Below are 23912 nucleotides of genomic sequence, written 5' to 3' on the forward strand. Positions count from 1 at the left end.
GAGATTATTGCTCTAGACTTTTATTAAACTTCTTGATCCAGTGAGTAAAAAACTGTACCTAAACCTAAATCTGAACTCTACCCAAGAAAAGTGCTTAAGTTTCCAGGGGACCATGTATAGTTTGAGAAAACATCTAATACAACCATTTTAAAAATTTTGTTCTAGTCACTGTATATTTTATTTTGAAATTTCAAATAGCATCAACATAGGACTTTTCCCCCCTTATAAACAGGAGATAATGGGTTTTTAACAAACTTAGAGAAATATAGATCTAAAGATTTACATGTACAGGTAGTGGTTTGGCTTTTTGAAAATTTCTTAACATATAAGTGGCCATGGTTAAAGACCTATTTAAGGAGCTCAGGAAGGGACTAATAAGAGGTGACAGGAGGTGAGGACCAGAGGAAGGGGCTCTATCATTGAAGTGTGATGGTAGACTGTGATACTTACAATTGGGATATAATTTTTCATGTGGTTATTTTTAATCTATTAAATATATATTAAACTATTACTATCAAAGGATTTTTGACATGATTTTTTTTTTTGGTACGCGGGCCTCTCACTGCTGCGGCCCCTCCCGTTGCGGAGCACAGGCTCCGGACGCGCAGGCCCAGCGACCATGGCTCACGGGCCCAGCCGCTCCGCGGCATGTGGGATCCTCCCGGACCAGGGCACGAACCCGTGTCCCCTGCATCGGCAGGCGGATTCCCAACCACTGCGCCACCAGGGAAGCCCCTGACATGATTTTTAATGGTCTTAGAAATGGTGGGTTCAGTGGTTCGGGGGGTTTCTTGTTTTTTCATTTGTTTTGGGGGTGTGGGGTTGAGGGTTCTTTTCCTTTTTGGTAGATAGTCCATAAGAGTTGACTTTCCTAGTTCTAAGTTCTCTCTGGATAATATTCCCCCAAAGAGGAAAATGTTACATTCATTATGTAATACTGAATAGTTCTGAATTCCCTTTACATTTAAAAAGCTGCAGTACATATCACTTATATGTGGAATCTTAAAAATACAAGAAACTAGTGAATATAACAAAAAGAAAAAGACTCACAGATATAGAGAACAAACTGGTGGTCACCTGTGAGGAGGGGCAATATAGGAGTAGGGGACTAAGAGGCACAAACTACTGTGTATAAAATAAGCTACAAGAATATATTGTACAACACAGGGAATATAGCCAATATCTTATAATAACTAAGTGGAATATAGCCTTTAAAAATTGCGACTCACTGTAGTGTACACCTGTAACTTATATAATATTGTACAACAGTCGTACTTCAATTTTTTTTTTAAGTTGCAGTCACGACAGTGATAAGTTAATTCCTTTTGTATGAATTGACAAATTCTTTCAGATCAGAGGAATGGGGGGCTTTTTGTTCTACTGGGAGCAATAGATCCATTGAGTTTGGGGGAAAAATTAAGGGCCATATATTTAAATAAGCAATGATAATTTATTTCATTTCAAAATTGTCCTATGGGTGGTTTATGTAGCGTGTTTTTAAATTGTTGTTTTAATGAGTTTCAACTTGGGAGAGTGTGCCCAAGTCATTATGTATCCTTAAAAGAAGGTTATAAGAATGAGGGTTAAGCAAAAAAAAAAAGGCAGAAAGAACAATAGAGAAACTAAGGTTCTGAGAAGCATTAATGAGGGTAAACACTTGTCAGGCTACTATCCACTTTGAGTTCAGTCTTCTTGTTATTCCTCAAAATTCTGACTCTCTGCTAAGGCTGTTTCACACCTCATCACTCTACATCTGTAAGAAAGTCTGTGCAGAGACTGCCAGGTGGGCTAGTTAACAGCAGCTACAGAGGAGTAGGAAATTGTTCTGGGTGCTCCTTTGGCAGAGTAACTATCGCATTATTATAGAGGTTCTCTGTAGAGAATCACAGACTGAATTCAGCCTTGTCCATCTTTTTATCTGTCATTTCTGGATTCATTCAGTGTTATCTGGGGGGCACATACATTACTTTATTATAGACATATTTTGTAAAGCATTACTAGATTTAGCAAATTTCATTTTAAAGTGAGTGTCTATCACAAAACTCTGTGAAAATTAGTACCTGCTGTCCAGAACCCTTAGGCTCAGACCACATACTTGATTTCTCAAGTTCCTCTAAATGTGTTCATTCTTATTGCCATTGCCATGAATTTTGTTGGGGGAGCTAACCTACGCAGACCCTCTTGCTTTGGCTAAATCTGATTCTCACTCTGACAGCATCATGCTCACCTAGTTCAGGAAAGAGCAGGAGGCTCCTGCTAATTAGACTAGAGAAACTTGGCAGTGTAAATTTGACAGACAAGCTTGCCTAGATGAGTGAACTTCTAGTCTAAAAATGGTCTAAAGATGCTCCTGGATTGCTGCTTCTGACAAAACTGGTTTGAGATTGGAACCAACAGGATTTTGATGCTGGTAAGGATGTCTAAAATTGAGATGTCAAGTGTGACAGTGGCTCCACTACTTCGTAGCTTTGTGACTTGGGTGAGTTACTTAAACTCTTTGTGCCTCAGTTCTTCCATCTGTAAAGTGGACATAATTGTACTTATCTAGCACATAAAGTTCCTGTAAGTATTAGTGAGTACTAAGTAATGTAATATATATATATATATGCTTTAGCATAGCACCTGGCACATAGTAAGTTCTCAATAAATGCTAGTTGCTGTTATTATCCCATGTAAAATCTGTATTCAACTTACCTTTATTACTTCTCAATCCAAGGATACTTTCCAGAAATGCACAGTTCTTTACCTTGAAGTTCTGCTTAATAAAAATTGTAGAATGCCAACTTTGGAACGTGTCTATATGCAGCAGAGGGCTTCTTCCAAAATTGCTAGAAACAACCATCTGGAACATGGTTGAAGGATCACCAATCTTACTTGTACAATTGTAAATATATTCAAAACTATTTACCCAGTAGTTAAAGGAAAATATTTGTATAGTCACTAGACTTAATGGCCACATATTTAGTCGTTTATTCTTTCTTTCATGTCAGAAACTTTATTTTACTTGGTAGTTTTCTAACAACTGTAAGAAAACAACTGACAAGTAATATTGATACATTCAGGGTTGATTACAAGAAGTCATAAAAGAGATTAGGCTGGTTTTGACAAAAAAAAATTTGTCAAAAGTTTGGTTTTGACGAAAAAATTTTAGGTCGTTTGACTTCTGTAGGATGAGTAAAGGGGAGAGGAAAGGGATGGTACGGTTGTCTCCCATAAAAACTGATTTTTTTTCTACTGACACATGTATAAGGTTTATATTTGTCCTTTTGTATTTCACTTTTTCTTAAAATTCATAAAAGTTTTATGGGAACTAAATTTGATTATCAAGATAAAGTTCTTCTTTATTTTCAGATTTCAACTATTGCAGAAAGTGAAGATTCACAGGAGTCAGTGGATAGTGTAACCGATTCCCAAAAACGAAGAGAAATTCTTTCAAGGAGGCCTTCCTACAGGTATGGAATATTAATAGTTAAAAGAACTTAGAATCAGACGTGTAAAGGTACCCTTATGTAGTTGCAGATGAAGAGATATCGGAAGGCCGATGAGCTGCTGGATTCAGGACCATACAGAGTACTTCTCTTCATCTTGAGTTGCTTCTCTCAAATAAGTAGAAGCTTACTGTACAGAATAAGAGCGCTTCTTACTCTGAACAGTCCTGGATATAAACACTGATTTTTATTTTCTTCTTCTGTTTTTGTAGACTTTGCTGGCTGCTGCTTTTCTGTTAAAAAGATTGGAATACAGTTGATAAGGTTACAGCATTTTCTAGCTGTATGTCAATTCTGAGACTACACCACCTACTTCACAACACATTTCTTTTTCTCTTGATTGATTGATTTATTTATTTTTGCGGTACGCGGGCCTCTCACTGTGTGGCCTCTCCTGTTGCGGAGCACAGGCTCAGCACGCGCAGGCTCAGCGGCCATGGCTCACGGGCCCAGCCGCTCCGCAGCATGTGGGATCTTCCCAGACTGGGGCACGAACCCGCGTCCCCTGCATCGGCAGGCGGACTCTCAACCACTGCGCCACCAGGGAAGCCCCACAACACATTTCTTATGCCATGGTACTTAGCATGATAGCTGCTTATTCATTTAATAGTTGTTCAGGGTAATGTTTTGCTGATGTTCCCTAATTTTAGGGGCACCTTACTGTAGTTTTGTGTTCAGCTACAGAAGTTGTGTAAATCCATGCCTTGCCTCCAAGATGGACCAAAACTGTTTCTAATACTACATAGAAATTGGCTCCATATTAAATATCTCCAGGAAGAGCAATTCCACAAATCTTCATAAGCTTACTCAAGAGTTTAATAAACTTCAAACTTATTCTTCCCTGCTTTAACCTGAATTATTTCTATTAATATATATTTGTTTTTCAAAGGAATGTTGAAATTTTCTTTTTTCTACTTTCTTGGCTGCTAAGCTAGCCCTTTTCTCTATCCTTACAAATCAATTAAGGACCCTAAATGAATACCAATAAATTGACTTTGAGGTCTTAAGAAATTCTGTGTTACCAAGTATGTGTTACCTTTATTTATACTCATAATTTTTTCAAAATATAGCTAGTTTTATCTTTTAACTTCGAAATATATCTCATGTTAGTATATAAGACATTTGATCCTGAAGCAGATTCAACCTGGTACTAAGAATCAAGCTACATGGCTTCTCTATATATAAGTTCTAGGCATATCTTAGCTGTAGACCTAATATGAGTTTTATGTTGAAAAAAAATCTTTTATTTGCCTTAATTGGCTTATAGTGTATATCCCAGCAAAAATCATTATATAGCACTTCAGTTATGAATCAAATAAAAGATGCCTGAGACCACACGTGTAGAGAAAGCGTTACTTTTATGAAAGATGATGATATCTTCCCTTATAATCAAACCTCTGTAGTGGAGTATACCATTATTTTGCTTTTGGTTTATGAACTCTTGAAACCTAGCCTGTATGTCTTGATTATAACAAGATCTTCAACAAAATTCTCAGGACGTTTTTGTGAAGTTGGAGAAATGGGAATGAAATAACACGCACTGGTTTTTATTGGAACAGCCCAGCTTTATAGTGATCAGTTTTTACCCAGAGGAAATCCTTGAAGGGTTCTCACTTGCTCTCATCTGGCTTGGTATTTTTACCAGCAATTTAGCTGAAAACATAGAAGCCATGCTTACCAGATTTGCAAATGACAGAAACTAAAGGGCTAAGTACCCTAATAGGTGGTAGAATAAGAACCTTGAAAGATCATAGCAGCCAAGGGAAATAGATTGAAACAAATAGGATGAAATGTTGGTGATAACTGTAAAATTTCTGAGCTTGAGTTTAAAATAAAATCGATTATTCAAGTATAGGATTCTGGATTAAGAATTCATCTAAAAAAATGTAATTATTGATTAGATGTGGTTGCCAAAAAAAGCCAATACACTGTAAGACTACGTTGGTTTAAAAAAAAAAAAAAACAACCTAGTGTCTAGATTAAGGGAGGGAATTAATCCCACTGCTCAGACCACGTTTGGAATCCACTTTAAGAGAAAGTGAACTTTCTTAAGCGGAGAATGTCCAAGATGGTCTGGAGCAGCAATTTGAAAAACTGGAAAAAAAAGACTGAGAATGATTGCTGGCTTCGTGCAGAAGAGAAGGAGATTTATTTGTAGGTCTAGAAAAGTAGCTTTTAAACTTTTTTTAAACCACACTAAGGAATATATCTTTACAGTTCTCTCTTTCTTCATTATATATAGGTGTGTATGTACACACACGTATATACCTATATATAGGGATCTAAAGCAAAAATTAATACAAAGCAGTACTCATCATGTGTGATGCTTAGCTATTTTTTATTTATTGTTTATGTTGGTTGTAACACGCTTGTTTTCATGGCCCACATAAGGGTTATGACTTGAGTTTGAAAAACATTGCTCTAAAGACCAGTACTACTCAAAATATGGTCCACAGCCCAGACTGGTAAATCAGCATCTGGTTAGAAATGCAAATTCTCAGGCCCTTACCCCATACCTAATGAATTAGAATCTCTAGGGAGGGAACCCAGGAATCCGTCTGTGTTTTAACATGCTCTGCTAGAGCTTCTTTCCTATACTGAAGTTTGAAAAACAAGTGTTCTAGAACAGTGATACCCAAATCATGATCTGTTGACCAGCTGTCAGTTCCCAAGCTGTTTAAAATAGTTTTGTGTCTTGTTTGCAAAGAGAGAAGAGAGAACCATCCTTAGAGTAAAAATAGAAGTTTATTAAATAAGAACAGGCAGATGTGGAAAAGAATGAGTAAGAAATCTTACAAATGAGAAATCAATCAGGGGAATTACGTTTTTAAAAAAACAACTGTAAGAATATTTTCTACAGTACCAATAAAGGTAATTACATACATAAATATATAAAAGCCATTATTATTATAGTTTTACTTTGTAACTCCTTTTTCTCCCATGATTTGAAAGCCAAATGCATAAAACAATAATTATAAATCTGTTAATGAACACCCAAGGCATGAAGATGTAATTTGTTATAATAACTACATAAGGGGGAAATTTTTGGTAGATGGTTATGGCTAAGTTTCAGACTGGTTTGTTAGAAATTTAAGATTTTAAAAATTACTTGGGTTAGTATTTTTTTTCCCTCTTCTGTGATTATGTTATTCATTTGAAATGTGGTAAGATTCATTTGTTTTTGTTTGTTTTCCATTTTAGAATTCTTCCCCCATCTTAATTTCTTTCTTTGAATATGTAAAACATTAACATGGTTCCAAAAGTCAGAACTGTACATATACACACACACACTCAGAAATGTCCCTTCACCCATCCTTTTTTACTTCTTTCCCACCCACCCCCAGTATATAACTAATCAAATTGAACTCCATCTAGTTTATCCTTTCTGATTTTTTTTCTTGAGCAGATGAACAGATACATGAATATTTTCTTATTTTCTTATTTCACCTTCATTCGTATACAAGGTACCATGCTATATCTATTATTTGGATAAGCCATAGTTTATTCAACCATTCTCCTATATGTGAGCATGGAGGTTGTTTCTAGTCTTTTGCAGTTGCACTCTGTGCTGCCATGATTAATCCTATGCTTATTTATTTTGTACTGTTGAAAGTATATTTTAAGGGTAAATTCCTGGAAGTAAGATTGCTGTGTAAACACATTTGGTTTCCCAAATTCCCTCCATAAAGGTTGTGCCAGTTTTATACTTCTAAGAGCAATGTACAAGAGCATGAATTTTCTCACAGCTTTGCTAACAGAATATATTGTTATACTTTTTTTTATTTTTACCAATCTGAGAGTTAAGTTAAAAATCAGGTTTTTGGTCTTTTTTTTCCCCTCAGTTTTCAAGAGTTATTTGTATGTTAGGGATATTGGACCTTTATCTGTAATATATGTGAGCATTTTCTCCTAGTATGTTTGATCATCTTTGACTTTATTTTTGGTGTTCTTTGCCATAAAAAAGGGTTTTTTTCCTGTAGTCAATTTTATTAATCTCCTCTTTAATTGCACCTGGATTTTGAATCATAGTCTTTCTTTATGTTCATTTTAAAGAGAAATGCATGTGTTTTTTCTAGTCCTCATATGGTTTTGACATGTACATCCCTTATCCGTTTATTGTTTATTGTTGCAAATTTTATTGTTTATTATTGTAAATTTTTAAACTGTAAAATTTTAAAATTCTCTCTTAAGCACTATCAGCTTTCTGCCAGTTTTCTGATCTTTTCCTCTTCTTTGTATTTAGCCAGTAAATGTTACTTTTATTTTAATTGATATAGTTCTCTATTTTTCTAGGAAAATTTTGAATGACTTATCTTCTGATGCACCAGGAGTGCCAAGGATTGAAGAAGAGAAGTCTGAAGAGGAGACTTCAGCACCTGCCATCACCACTGTAACGGTGCCAACTCCGATCTACCAAACTAGCAGTGGACAGTATAGTGAGTAATAGATATTTCTGTTTTGGACAGTGCAATGAAAAACTAATGACTGCATTTTCCTTAAAGTAATCTTATAAGCGCCAGCTCTTTTCTAAATCTCGGTTGTCATTATTATATTTCCTTTACTTTTATGCAAAGTTTTGTAACAGAAGTGTTTTCTTTCCTTCAGGATTTAGTTAGGATTGCTCAGGTATGTAAGACCTTTAAATGGCCCTTTGTTTTGTGCAGATGCATGGAAAGTCTTACAAGTTTTTCAAACCACTGCTTGAAACTATATTTCAGTCCTCATATAGCATATGATGTTAATAGAAAACATAAGTTTTTCAGATAATCATTCTTTGATTATGTTTAAGGCCCAAAATGGTCTCATTATTCATCTATTTTAATAATTCATCTTTCCTTCTAAAAGTAGCATTTTTAAATCATATTGACGTTTTACGCTGGAGTGGAGAGGCTTGTTTGCAGTCTACCAGCACATTTAAGTATTATTCCTTTTAAGATAAAAGTTAGTGTAGTGAATTATAATAATGTGAGCATAAGGACTGCTGAAATTAAGAGGGCACTTTGCTTTTTGTCACACAGAAAGCAGATTGCTTTTGCAAAATTATCAAAGTTTCCATTTCTCTGATGTCTCTGACACTTGGGTTTCTCTTACCTTTCACTTAAATCTGTTATAAAGAACTTTTGGGGCTTCCCTGGTGGCACAGTGGTTGAGAATCCACCTGCCGATGCTGGGGACACGGGTTCGTGTACCGGTCCGGGAAGATCCCACATGCCGCGGAGTGGCTGGGCCCGTGAGCCACGGCCACTGAGCCTGTGCTTCCGGAGCCTGCACTCCGCAACGGGAGAGTCCACAACAGTGTGAGGCCCGCATACCAAAAAAAAAAAAAACTTTTGAGTTCTGCTTTTGTTTGATCAAAAGCATTTGTGTGAATGGTACCTTTTTCCTCTCTTTTCCCAATATCTTTTTGCCTCCCAAAGTGCCTCACACATTGATGTCTTCATGTTGATTTGTTCATTAAATCCACTGCTACCCGTTATATAGTTTTCCTCCCTCTCTTCCTTAATTACAAATAAATGTACACATTGAAACTCTTGCTGCATTGGTTTTCTAATGCCCTGGGGTAGTCTGTGTCAGAAATATGTATAGAAGTTTGACTCCCAAGTTCATAGTTTTCCAGTTACAGCTCAGCCTTGGTTTGTATAACTAATTGCATTCCAACTGAATTAAAAACAAGTAGCAGACTTTTTAGCTCAACCAAAGCTGAAACTTTTAATACTAAGTAGAAGGCAGGCATTTCTGACTAAGCTTCTTGTCCATTCTGTAAGCTCATTAGAGTTCACTCATTCTTTTCCTTCTTAAGTTCTTTGTTGGCAGAAATAGACACTATCTATATATGTGTGTGTGTGTATTTTTTAACCTTATATCCAGATAACTCGAGTTATTCAAGGTGTGTGTTCTAAGACCTTGATACATGAACTTATTTTTTCTCCAACTTCAGCACGCTTGAGGGGTACAGCATACTCCTGTTAGTAACAGAGATTCACTCACCACAGCAATTCTCACTTGAACTAGAAATAGAAAGCATGCTCTTTAGGAAAGAGGCATATCAAAATCTCAAATAAGGAAGTGAAGTTGAGGGAGGTGATGCTGAGAAAAATAGATGTTTAATTTGGCAACTGACAGTTGCTAGTTTTAAAGGTTAATACTTTGAGATTTTAAAAGCTTTACACATTATCTTTATCCCTTATTCTCTCTGTATGTGCACATATGACCTTGATGGAACTGATTTAACATTATGTTCTTGATTGTCATTAAGAATCAGTATAATGACCACTTACATATACAATATTTATATGTTTCTTAACTTATAAAAGTAATATATGGTTGTAAAAATTCAAATCGTAGAGGTTTATAGTATTAATAAAAAGTAAAAACCCTTTCCATCCCTCCCCGTTAGAGTTTGGTATATATCCTTCCATTCTTTTTCATTCTGTTTATACATACACGTGTCATGTATTTTTATACAAGTGAGACCTACATTATTTATATACCATAGACAGATATATGCATATATAGTTATGTATGTAGTTTCTTTTAATAGCTACATTGTGTTTCACTGTATAAATATAACATTTATTTAAAAATCACACACACTGATGAATATTTAGGACATTTCTACTGTTTCAAACAATGCTACCTGAACATTCTTTTATATATATAGTATCCTGTCCTGTCAGTGGGGATAGCATCTAAAGAGTGGAATTGTTGAAGCCAAGCAAGCCAACCTGCCCAGTTACCCTTCCCAGTGGCTACACCAATTTGAACTCCTTCAATAAATTGTTTTTTTTTTTTTTTAACTAGTACTATTATTAGTTTTGTTCATTACTTGGTTCACAGTCCCTGATAATAAAGTCTTGAGAGATTTTATTCTTAGTTAGAAAAACATGTTTTATTTCACTACCTAAAACTGTTTTCATTGTGGCTCTTCAGAATCTCAGCTGAGTTTGTTTAATTATGCTCTTTTCCTTCTTCTAGATTTTGTGGTAGAATCATTACATACACCTAAAGATACGTCAGTTACTTGATTTCTATCTTCTTGTTTTAATGAATTTAGTTTTATTGAAAGCTATCTTAAGTCCTTTTGGAATATGAAGTATATAAATAAATATTAAGAGAAAAACAATGTTTGATAGGCTTAGACTTCAGTTTTTCAGAGTACTTTCATATATACATGATCTCATTTGATTTTTATAACAATTGTACTTAGTGGCTAGAACCAGATATTTTTTTTTTTTTTTTTTTTTTTTTTTTTTGCTGTATGTGGGCCTCTCACTGTTGCGGCCTCTCCCGCTGCGGAGCACAGGCTCCGGACGCGCAGGCCCAGCGGCCATGGCTCACGGGCTCAGCCGCTCCGCGGCACGTGGGATCCTCCCGGACCAGGGCACGAACCCGTGTCCCCTGCATCGGCAGGCGGACCCCCAACCACTGCGCCACCAGGGAAGCCCGTAGAACCAGATATTTTTATTTTTACAGAAGAGATAACAGATTCAAAAAACAGTTTAGTGATGGAACTTAGACTAGAACCCAGATCTCCTGATTTCTAGTTTCCTTTTTTCCTCCCACCTTGAGTTCATCAGTATGTAGTCAAGAAGAAAGTTGTGTGCATTGAATACAGTGGAATTTGCTTATTAACTGTATTTGAGAAATTGTGGTTTGATTCTGTTAACCTTCTGATTCAAGTTATCCTGAAGTATTAATCTCAGAATAGTTTTTACATACTCCTTTTTTTTCTCCTTGTCTAAGATAAGTAAAATTTATGGGATTAGCTAAAGTAGGTAGATTGTATATGCCAGTATCTTAATTTCCACAATTATTATTTACTAAACCAAATCACAGCCATTAACTGTTATTATTTCTTGATTGAACAGTAAATAATCCAGTTTTTCATACATAGATGACTTAGGATATTAGTTACCCAGAGCTAGCTGACAGTTGATCCCAAACTAATTTCCTTCTAACAGACAAAAAGTAACATGCTCAAATCAGACATGTTGACTTAAAATCCATTATGCAATTTTATATGTAATATTGTGATTTTTAGTCCTTCTCTTTCTGGAAAACTTTAACAGGGAAAGTATCTTATTAACTTTTTCCACGTACTGTAGCATAAAGGTTAATTCAGGTTTTTTATAAAGTAAAATGTCTACTAGTATGAGCCAAAGTTGATTCCTTTGTAACACATAAATGACAAGTATGATTAATTCGTGAATGAATAATCAACGGGTCCTACCTGAGAATGCTTGAACAGGTAACTTAGAAATAGCAGTAAAGTATTTTTTTCTAAATGATGATCTTGGACTCTAATTTTAAACTCCATGAGAGGTCTGTGATAATTAAGTTCCATAGGACATTTCCGTTGTTTCATTGAGTGGACTTTTGTTATACTTTATGCATTGCTAACCAAGTTAGAGAACAGAATGCACTACTGAACTGCTTTATTAATTATGAATTAAATAATCATTTATTGGGTGCTTATTACATGCCCATATCTGTGCTAATAAGTACATGAACATAGAGAAGGAAAATATTATGTAGTTAATGCCAGAATAAAGGAAGTGTGGATCACAGAGTGGTACTTCTTCTGAACCAAGTAACTTCAAGTGGAATTTAACATTTTCTCATTTTTTATTTGTTAACTGACATTACTATAAATTATAATGTGGTTCATAGAGTATGTTTGTATTCTTGTAATTGGATATAGGTTTCCTGAGCAGAAAGTTACTTGAGTATACAAAATCTTTCTTGGTGATGTTATTTGCTGTAATAATTTCTGCTACATTATGTCTTGCAAATTGCTTTGAATTCAGTGTGTGTATAAGACTTACATGGTATTAATTAAACTTGTAACAATAAAATCCATTGGATTTTAGTTGCCATTACCCAGGGAGGAGCAATACAGCTGGCTAACAATGGTACCGATGGGGTACAGGGCCTGCAGACATTAACCATGACCAATGCCGCTGCTACTCAGCCGGGTACTACCATCCTACAGTATGCACAGACCACTGATGGACAGCAGATCTTAGTGCCCAGCAACCAAGTTGTTGTTCAAGGTAAGAGAATTCAGAATTCACAGGTGTGGTAAATTCTTTGAAAAGTTAAAATTTTATAGACTCAGAAAAAGTAAGTATGATACTGCAAAGCACTATTAAAATATAGTTTATTTTTCTTCATTATAGATACTGTTTTCCATGAACTCTTCTTCCATTATTCCAATTGGACCAAAATGTCATGGCATAAAAACAACTATTTTCAGTTTTAAAAATGTAACATCTATCTTTAACACCTTTAACATTTGGATATAGGAGAAATGAGGTAGGTTAGAGGGAAACACAATAAAATTAGGAGTTAAAAAAAGCTAGATTCTAAATCTAAATATATATAGATTCACTTTGTGACCTGGAGTAAGACCCAGCCTCCCTGGGCCTCATTTTTTTTCATGTGTCAAATGAAAACTTGTACTAAATCACTGATAAGAATCTTTGGAGGTTCAAAATTCTGTTCCTCTGCTTTTAAGTCAAAAGAAATTAACGTCTTCATTTCTAAGATCATCATTTTTTATTTCAAAGGATAGCATTATATTCTGAAAAATCTTATACCAGTGTGCAAGTCTGCTGGTCTATGAGCAAAAGTAGTTAAATCCATGGTGAATTATAGAAATAGCTTTTTTCTGTTTTGTTTTGTTTTGTTTTCTTCCTATTTGTTTCAGAAATCTTTATGGATGGGAGTTGATCATTTTTGAATTAACTTGAATATTTTAAGAATATGATTTATGCCACATTTAAAATTTGCATATTAAGGAAATAATAATAAATCTGTTTCTAAAAATATTTTTATTAAAAATATGTTTTGCCTCTGTTAGGTAATGACAGATGTTCTCCTTCACCATGGATGATTAATTTTGAATGATTCTAAAACACCAACTAGAGAGTCATAATTTATTTAAAGGGCCCTAATGTATTTACAGAATATTTTCTGTTACTAAACAAATAATATTTGAAGAAGATAATATTTTGCTTATTAATGGGAGTAAAACACCTTTTCACTTTACATGCAGGTACTCAAAAATTGTAAAGCAGGATGTCAGTGAATTTGAATTGTGAACGTCAGTTTGAAGATGGTAACATGTTTAGTATATAAATCTTTTCCACTCAAACTACACATTTTAATTGATATTAATAACAAATATGGATGATTTTATAAAGAGCTTCAAATTCTCAGATAATGTTAGGTTTCTTATTCCTAGGAGGGCATATTATTAAGCTGTTTTTAGAAGCGATTTGAAAAATAGAGACTTTTTCTTTTCACAAATGATGGATCATTTAGTTAGAAAAATAAAACTTCAATTTGTTTAGCCATTATCATTTACATTGAAACAGTGCTTACAAGTAATATAGTTGGCATCAAATGGTACACTTTTTCATACTTTCTTTTGTTACAATTAGGAATTTATAATAGTTGACCATTATGCTTTATTTTCCCTTCCATTTTGCTATTTTATGAAAAATCATGGTCGTTTTTATGTCGTGGCAAGAGTCTATTTGAAATTTTTTAATATGAATTTACCAATATCAAAGGAAGACATTGAGGACTATACTCTATCTAGGAAGATCATCCAAGCTGTGTCCCACTTACCTTTTAGACTTAAGGTTGGTAAGCATGTTAACAACAGAATAGAACTACATTCCAATGAAAGATAAATATAAGACCCAGCAGACATAAGTTAAGACCTCTTTCATCCAAGTGACTATACTATTAAATACACTAAATTGGGAATTATTTCTGAGTAATGTCCCAAAGAGTGCTGATTCTTTCAACATTTTAGTCAGAATCATGTGTTCCTTTTTTTCCTTTTAATCCAAAATATATGCTTAGATTGATGACTGACAAGTAGTTTTACCAAGTCAATGTGATTCAGTGTCTTATACCATGTTATTTTTCTTTTCAGCTGCCTCTGGAGATGTACAAACATACCAGATTCGCACAGCACCCACTAGCACCATTGCCCCTGGAGTTGTTATGGCGTCCTCCCCAGCACTTCCTACACAGCCTGCTGAAGAAGCAGCACGAAAGAGAGAGGTTCGTCTCATGAAGAACAGGTACATACATTGCATTTACTTACATTGTTGTAGGTCAGGCATATCTTCAGATTCTGCCAGATGTGTGTCTTTAACATCTGCTGACAATAGGATCTTTGCATTGAGATATTTTTCTGGTAAAATTGATGGATCTTGCTAAAACTTCTTTATTTAGCTTCTCATAAGCTGCACTTATGAAATGGCTAATGGGATTATGGGTCCATCTTTGATGATAGAGTAGTTTTCTTTCATGCAATTTCCCCATGGGAGATTTAACGCACAACCTTGCTATGTTTTCACTATTGCTTCAACCAACTAACTAGGTTATTTAAAAATTGTTTCTTTTCATGAGTAGTATTGTTAAGATTAAGAGTTTCATGTATGTATATATTAAAATTAAGTGTTGTTTTATTTATATTAAATGTATTTGTAATGTAAATGTATGATGGCCAATCTAAGTTTTAATGCATATTATCTTTACTCAAAATAATAACAATTTAACACCGAAATATTCTTCAAAAACAGATTAATGCCGAGAATATCTTATTATTGACAATAATCTTAAAATAGAACGTCTTCAACAATGAAAATGCTACATATCGAAAATTTATTAAATGTGGGAAAGTTATTCCCATAAAGTAAATTCATAGCTGTAAATGGCTTTGTCATCAAAAAAAGTAATAAAAAATTTTATTTACTTACATTTACCTTAGTATTTTTATTTATTTAGCTTAGGATTTAAATATTCAGCTTAAGATATAGACATGACCTAAGACAAACCAAAGAAAATGAAAATAAAGATATTAAAAGTTTGAAACAATTCGTAGACGACCTGCTTCTGGGTTGGGGTTTCGTACGTAGCAGAGCAGCTCCCTCGCTGCGATCTATTGAAAGTCAGCCCTCGACACAAGGGTTTGTAAAATGAAAAAAAAGAAAGTTTGAAACAGTGAAAATATTCCACTGCTTTTCACCTCAAGATTCTTCAAATGCTATGATAAAGTGAAAGAAACATAGAGGTTGAACTTAGAGGATGTGGATTCAAGTCCTAGATCTTCCCCTTTTGCTGTGACTTTAGAAGAACATAACCTTCTAAACCTCAGTTTTCTCCTTTGTAAAACAGGATCCCACTACCCACCCAGAGGGTTGCTCTGTGGGTCAAATATGGGGGTCAAGTAAGATAATCCCTTTGAAAGCACTTTGTAACTGCAGTGCTCTGTTGAAGTGTCTGTTTTTGTGCAATTTCATGTTTCAGCTTAGAGCAACCTCTTTCATTCCTAAAATATTCCTAGCTGTTATAGAATGTTGGTGAATTACACCTAGGCAGAAACGGCACAGTTTTTTCTGGATTATTAGGAAAAGAGTTGGAAACAAGCTGAGTAACTTACTTCATTTGTGCTCCATCAATCTGTGATTTTAGGTATTTAAGCTACAATAATAAACATAAGCATAAAAGCTGTGTTCATATTTAAATGTATTTTAAAATATAAATTAAACTGTGTGTTTAAACTTTTTTAATGTTTGTAAGGAAATGTGTAAGTAACCCTTTTGAAAATTAGAAGCAAGTCTGATTAGAAGTCTCAAGTAAAGGCTAGGTTGTAAAGTGTAAGACAACAGTATTTACTAAAGATACCAGTTCTCAGCAGACACAACAGAGCAGTCAGGTAAAAAATACATCTCTTGATTATGAAAGCAACAAAGGACTTCACATTATGTCTGTGTAGTTTGTCTCTATGGAACAAAAACATTTCCCCTTACACAGAAATCACTTAAGAAGCAGCTTAATTGTAGTGGGTAAGGAGGCAGCACTACAGCTTCTTGTCTGCTCTGGTGTATAGAGAGCTGCCCATTTATGAAAGCACATTAATTTGACAGACATACCAAATTCTCATTTTCCTCTATTCGTGCGATTTATGATTCCCACCGCACCCCCCCCCCCACACACACACACACACACACACCAGGCACATACACACCAAGCTGAGGACAGGGAACACATAGCTACAGTTCCTAACAACCTCTGCTTGCCTGAGATATTCAGGGAAGCCACCTGACTTACTGTGAACTCTTTAATAAAATACTTTGGCTTGGATTTAATTTCACTATAAGAAAACTTCCCATTGACTCTGGTATAGTTCCTTTTCCCTTTATTCCCAGATATCTGCTGCTTCTACTTTTTCAACTTTCATTCACTAGAATCTGGCTTCTGTGCCCACCATACCACTCCAGTGTCTATAAAAAGGTACAGATAACCTTCCCATTTGGCAAATCTAGTATTTTCTTTTCATTTCATTTTACCTTTACCTGGGAGTATTTGACACTTTTGACTGCTCATTTCTCTAAACTCTTCTTTGGCTTACTCACCTGGTTTTGTGACTACTTTTCAAATTTTCCCTTGAAACTTTCATCCATACCTATGTATTTCAGGCATCACCTATGTGTTTATACCACCTAATTATATATATTCCAGCTTTGACCTTTTCCCTTGAGATATTATTTATTTAGGTCCTGGTATGTGCTGGACACTATACCTCGTTTCTTTACATATTTTATTAGTTCTGCCCACAATGAGAGAGAAGCTTATGTCCACTTTACGGAGGAGATATGGTTCAGAAAGAAGGTAAATATTTTGTCAAAGGTCACACCTTTTAAAAAATGGGTAGAACTGAGATATGAGCCTTGCTCTGGCACCAAAGCCTGTGCACCTGCTACCTATCAGATTCAACCATCATCTCTTGCTCTGCCACTCAGACCAGAATACATGGCAGTGTGCTGGAGGTACATAGCACCAAGAGGCAAACATGGAATGCTTTCCTTGAATATTTATTTGGCTCAAAAATTTGAGAGAAAAAACATTTTTAAGGTAAACTTAAAGATATAATTCACACCAGCAGCAGTTGCTTTGGACTGTGCTCCCATATTTAGTTTCCTCTGCCATTAAGGTTACTTAGGTGGAAAAGTTAGAGCAGCACTCTCCTCCTGAACATATTCACTAGGATAAATGTCCCTATGTGCCTCAGACACAGCCTGTCTTCTAAACTTGATAAGAAAAAGTTGTGATTCCCCAAATTCTGTAACATTCAAATTGCCATTTACTCAAAAATGAAGATAAGTGGTAAATGTTCTAAAAGAAAGTATAGATGGTTACATTAATTTGTGTTGCTGCAGTAACAAAAAATAATAAAATCTCAGTGTCTTAGAACAACAGGGACTTCCCTGGTGGCGCAGTGGTTAAGAATCCACCTGCCAGTGCAAGGGACACGGGTTTGATCCCTGGTCCGGGAAGATCCCACATGCCGTGGAGCTACTGAGCCCACGTGCCACAACTACTGAAGCCCGCACACCTGGAGCCTGTGCTGTGCAACAAGAGAAACCACCACAATGAGAAGCCCGCACACCTCAACAAAGAGTAGCCCCCACTCGCCACAACTAGAGAAAGCCCCGCACACGGCAACGAAGACCGAACACAGCCGTAAATAGATAAATTTATTTATTTATTTATTTTTTAAAAACCACCAACAACAAAAATTTCTTCCTTGCTTATGTTTCATTTTGGCAGCTACAAGTCATGCTATGGCTCTCCTCCACATGCTCCCAGCCAAAGGAGGAGCACCTCTTTGAGTCCTGTCGTTATTGTAGCAAAGGGAAAGGGGAAATGATTTTTGAAGCATCTGCTCGATTGTGGTGAACATCATGTTCACTCGGGTACCATAGGCCAAAGCACAGGCTAGGACAAGCCCAACGTCAGTGAAAGGGGAATGGTGTGCTCTTCCCACAGGGAGGGAGGAGTAAAAAATTATGGAAGCAATACAGCGCAGCACCTCTGTCTTACAATTTTAGAGTGCAGGAAGAATTTAATAGGTTTCCTAAGAGCAGAAGTAATAAAGGAAAAGGTTAAGTAGGTTTGACCATCCAAAAATATGAAACCTCTGATTAGCCAAGGAAAAGGTAAAATAGCAAAGCAAACAATAAACTAGAAACATTTTAACAAAGTCAGGAGACTGATAAGGATATAAATAAGTAGATTCAAAGAAAATGAATTAGAAATGGAGTAAAAAAAAAACTGGAAATTCAAACCAGTTAAAGTGTATGCTATGTAAATTAAGGTACATCCTTTCAACTGTATAAAACCAACTGTTAATGAAGATGTGTTTTTATTGAGATGGGAAGATGTTCATAGTGGAAAAGAGCAGGTTACCAAAGTATATGTATTATGATCCCATTTTTATTTATTTTTATTACAGAAGTAAAACATGCTTATTATAAGCACATTAGAAAACATAAGCTAAAATATTTACTCACCATTAATTGTGCCACCCAAAATGTTAACATTCTGGAGTATAATTTTTTTCCCCTAATATGTATGTGCAAAGATAAATAATACATTTTTAGTAAATAGTTTTTAATTTATTATTTTGAAATAATTTTAGCTTATGGGAACAGTTATAAAAATAGTACAGAGTTCCAGATACTCTCTATCCACCTTTCTGTAAGTTTAGCATATTACATAACCAGGCTGTGTTTATCAAAACTTAAGAAATTAACATTCTGTCATATACTATGTATAGTAATTAACATAGTATTTTTTATAGTGGTATAATAATATTAACTGCACTGTCCATTTTATTTGAATTTCCTCAGTTATTCCACTTCTATTCCATTTCTGTTCCAGAATCCAGTCCAGGGTACCACATTGCACTTAGTCATCGTGGCTCCTCATCCCCTCCAGTCTGTGACAGTTCTTTCCTTGTCTTTCATGGGCTTGCCACTTTTGAAGAGTAGTAGTTACGTTTCTTTCAGAATATCCCTCACTTTGGGCCTGTGTGATGTTTTTATTATGATTAGATGAAGGTAATGGACTTGGGGGAAGAATACCACAAAGATGTAGTCTGCCCTTCTTGTCACTTCATATCAGGGAGCACATACCAGCATGACTCATTACTGGCAATGTTAACTTTGATCACTTGGTTAAAGTGCTGTCCAAGTGTTCCTGCTGCACTTACCATTTTTCTCTTTTTACACACTATTCCTTAGAAGCAAGTCACGGATTTAGAAAGGGAGGAGAATTAAACTCCACCTCCTGGAAAGGAGAGTATCAAAGAACTTGGGGTCATAGGTGAAAACCAACATGGTAATTGGTGTTACTTTCGCAGAGTTGCTTGGAGACTATGCAAATATTTTATTTCTCTTTCAAGTTTTTCCCACTAATTTTAGTATTCACAGGGGAATCTTTCCTGCAGTAATTATTACTGTGATATTCTAATGAGGATTTTCTATTTCCCCATCCGTTCTACATTTACTAACTGGAATTCTTCTATAAGGAAGATTTGTCCCTTCCCCACATATTTATTTATTTCAGTACAGTCTTATAGATACTTTATTCTTTGGGCTATAATTCAGTATTATTTAATTATGATAAGATTATTCCGGTTTGGGCCATCGGGAGCTCTTACAAGTTGGTTCCTGTGTCCTTTAGATGGCGCCTTATTTTTCTTCAAGCACATCTTTACTTTCTGGCCCTACAAGATCATCTGGGTTAAACTTCTCATCTTGTGTTTTCCCTGCTTTAGCCTTGAAATCAGCCATTTATTCAGTGAGTCCTAGCTTCTGTCATTGGAAAATGGTATTTAGAAATCAGTTAGGCAGTAGTTGTGCTCTTTGCTACTGAGGTTTCACAGGCCGTCTCAAAGGACAGAGCTAGGAAATACACACATACGTGTGTGTGTGTGTGTACACTGGCCCATGTGTGCACACAACTATATTTCTGTACGTGTACTTTACTATAATAAATATGTTTGTACTGATCCCTCTGACTCTAATCTGTAACCACAAGGCTTATTTTAGCCTTCCCTTCCCCCCTTTGCTTATTTGAACTTCGTTCTCTGACAGAAACTTGGCTTCCCACTAAAGATGGTTTATTTATGTATTTGTTAAACTCTAGTATCATATAAAATAGTTTCATAATTTTTAACTTGTACCCCTATGAGAAACAAATTTACAATATAACATTTACATACAGTTCTTTCTGTTTTTAGCCTTAAAGTACCAGTGAAAGCACTGTTTTCGAAGTTACTTAGCTCTGCTTTTTTCTCCACCCTCTTATGTCATATACATACATTTATAGTAAAGTTAGATTTCTCAACATCTTCATTCAATTCTGGGATTCCCCGATATCCTGTTTTTTATTTTAAATTTTCATTACTTTACTTTTTGTGCTGTATATTTCTGTGGGGTTTAACAGACATAAAATGTTACGTGTCTACCACCACAGTGCCATACAGAAGAACATTTACACCACTCTAAAAAGAATCCCTTGTGATACCTCTTGGTAGTCAGCCTCTACCCCCTCCCCCAGCCCCTGGAAACCACTGAACTGTTTTCCATCTTTTTGTTTTGTATTTTCCAGAATCTCATATAAATATAGTATGTAACCTTTTGGATCTGGCTTCTTTCACTTAGCACAGTACATTTAAGATTCATTGATAGTGTTGCATGTATCAGTAATTAGTTTTATCCCTGGTATTGTATGAATGTGGTTTATTTATCCATTTACCTTGAAGTTCATCTTAGTTTCCAGTTTTGGAGAATTATGAATAAATTTACTATAAATACTTACATACAGGTTTTTATATGAACTTTCAATTCACTTGAGTAAATATCTAGGAGTGGCCTGGATGGATGAAATGGTAAGTGTATATTTAACTTTATAAGAAACTGCCAAACTGTTTTCCAGAGTGGCTGTACCATTTTGCATTTCTACCAGCAATGTATGAAAGTTCCAGTTGCTGTATATCAAATGTTATAATTTTATGTTTTACATTTAGGTCTGTGATCCCTTTTGAATTAACTATTTTATAAGGTGTGAAATGTGTAAAAGGTTCACTTTTCTGTATGAACACCTGTTTGTTCCAGCACCATTTGTTAAAAAGACTATCCTTTCTCTGTGGAATTGCCCTTGTACTTTTGTCAAAATTTAATTGACTGTATTTGTATAGGTTTGTTTCTGGGGTGTCTAGCATGCTTTCACCCATACAATCCACTAGGAGAATCTTTTCATTCTATCTAAAAATATTTAGATAGAAATTTTTGAGAAGCTTTTTTTTTTTTTTTTTTTTTTTTTTTTGCGGTACGCGGGCCTCTCACTGTTGTGGCCTCTCCCACCGCGGATCACAGGCTCCGGACGCGCAGGCCCAGCGGCCATGGCTCACGGGCTTAGCCGCTCCACGGCATGCGGGATCCTCCCGGACCAAGGCACGAACCCGCGTCTCCCGCATCGGCAGGCGGACTCTCAACCACTGCGCCACCAGGGAAGCCCTTGAGAAGCTTTTAAGAGGCACTCTCCAAGCTAAAAAGTTTTTTATTTTTTATTTAAAGCTCATTTCAATTTTGTATTCTACTCCAAAATATAGTAATTCTTAATTCAGTATGAAAATGCTTGCCACCCTTCTGCCCCATCAATTAAAATTAGTGCTTTGAATGTTTTTTTTAATCAACTTTCCATGGTATGTTAAAATTTTACATTAGACAATTTCCAAGTCACTCTGTTTATTTTTCTCAAATGCCGAATCTATAATATATTAAAACGTTTGTTGCTTTGAGCTAAATCTTTTTTTTTAATGTAGTCTATCCAACGCAAAATAAATGATACAGAAATGTTGCATTATTTTTCCTGTCCTTTTTTGCTTGTAGGGAAGCAGCACGAGAATGTCGTAGAAAGAAGAAAGAATATGTGAAATGTCTAGAAAACAGAGTGGCAGTGCTTGAAAACCAAAACAAGACACTGATTGAGGAGCTAAAAGCACTTAAGGACCTTTACTGCCACAAATCAGATTAACTTGGGATTTAAATTTTCACCTATTATGGTGGAAAAAGGACTGGCTTGGTCAACCAGAAAGACAAAATAAACATTTATTTTCTAAACATTTCTTTTTTTCTATGCGCAAAACTGCCTGAAAGCAACTACAGAATTTTCATTCATTTGTGCTTTTGCATTAAACTGTGAATGCTCCAACACCTGCCTCCACTTCTCCCCTCAAGAAATTTTCAGCACCACGAACCATGAAGAGACTTCTGCTTTTTATCCCCCGCCCTCTTCAAGAAGTAATAATTTTGTTTACTTGTAAATTGATGGGGGAAATGAGGAAAAGAAAATCTTTTTTTAAATGATTTCAAGGTTTGTGCTGAGCTCCTTGATTGCCTTAGGGACAGAATTACCCCAGCCTCTTGAGCTGAAGTAATGTGTGGGCCGCATGCATAAAGTAAGTAGGTGCAATGAAGACGTGTTGATTGCCAAATTGACGTGTTTTCACATTTTCATTGTGAATTATGTAAGATTGTTAAGAGACATACCCTCTAAAAAAAGAATTTTAGGATGGTGTTGAAGAAATTAAGAATGAATTTGGAGTGCTTTCTGTGTACATTCTCTTCAATACTGAAAACTTGTGCTTGGTTTTTAAGAATATTCTGTATTAACTACAGCTCTTCCATAGGGCAGTTGTTGCTTCTTAATTCAGTTCTGTATGTGTTCAACATTTTGAATACATTAAAAGAAGTAACCAACTGAATGAAAAAGCATGGTATTTGATTTTAAATTAAATCAAAGTAAGTAAAAGTACAAAGCTTGTTTTAGTTTAGTACTAAATTCTTAGTAAAAAGATGCTCATTAGTAAACCAATCCCTTGAGTTATATAACAAGGTTTTTAAATAAATGTTTTTGTCATCGCCTTCAAAAATATTTATATTGTCACTCATTTACTTTAAAAGGTTTTTCTAATTAAACCGTTCCCCTTTGCACTTATACCACCAACAGGAAAGCCTTCAAGATATTAAAGCAAAGTGCTGTATTTGTTTATAAAAATGTTATGTGTTGTAGAAAAATACTGATTTTAAATCTTTTCCATATTAACATACTTTAACAGAATAGTGAATTTTTTAATGAAAGAAGTTATAAGGATATAGTTCTTTTGAAGTACAGTATTAGATATGCACAAGGAAAATAATTTTCTTCAGACATATTTGAATGTCTGCTGTACTACAATATTTGGATTGTCATTCTTGCAAAACATATTTTTGTGTTTTCTTCTATTGATAAAAAGGATAGCTATGCTTTAGCTTCCCAATATGGTATATATATATCCTTTGTTGTTCTGTAAAGGAGCTACCTATTTTAATTCCTTACCTATAACAGTCTGTATTTGTATGTATCACACATTGTTTCCAGTACTACTTTTAATTATCAATACTCATTTTATTCACTAAGCCTGATAAATTTAAAAGTTACCCTTTAAAAATAAATAAGACTGAGGTGGATTTGAAAACTTAGAGATTGACATGATGTTAGATTATAATT

General features: G+C 35.1%; 2 protein-coding genes across 13 annotated transcripts in view; one reads left to right on the forward strand and one right to left on the reverse strand.

Moving 5' to 3' along the window:
- CREB1 (cAMP responsive element binding protein 1) overlaps window positions 1-23912 on the forward strand; it is a 59908-nt gene that overhangs the window by 29042 nt on the left and 6954 nt on the right. For 6 of the 12 annotated variants that reach the window (XR_010839188.1, XR_010839189.1, XR_010839192.1 and 3 more), the window contains 5 exons: window positions 3352-3452; window positions 7782-7924; window positions 12359-12541; window positions 14437-14587; window positions 22253-22821. Coding sequence is in view for 6 of the 12 variants with exons in the window: in XM_059054853.2 (XP_058910836.1) it covers window positions 3352-3452; window positions 7782-7924; window positions 12359-12541; window positions 14437-14587; window positions 22253-22397 (723 nt within the window). In the remaining 6 variants the exon portion in view is untranslated. Of the gene's footprint in view, window positions 1-3351; window positions 3453-7781; window positions 7925-12358; window positions 12542-14436; window positions 14588-22252; window positions 23884-23912 lie in introns of those variants that run through there. The other 6 variants (XM_059054850.2, XM_059054849.2, XM_067026692.1 and 3 more) reach the window with 4 other exon arrangements.
- The window catches only part of METTL21A (methyltransferase 21A, HSPA lysine), a 56975-nt gene that overhangs the window by 10131 nt on the left and 22932 nt on the right, over window positions 1-23912 (reverse strand). The gene's annotated exons all lie outside the window — the stretch shown is intronic.

This window comes from Kogia breviceps, chromosome 2 (genome assembly GCF_026419965.1).
Source record: "Kogia breviceps isolate mKogBre1 chromosome 2, mKogBre1 haplotype 1, whole genome shotgun sequence".
Taxonomy (NCBI): domain Eukaryota; kingdom Metazoa; phylum Chordata; class Mammalia; order Artiodactyla; family Physeteridae; genus Kogia; species Kogia breviceps.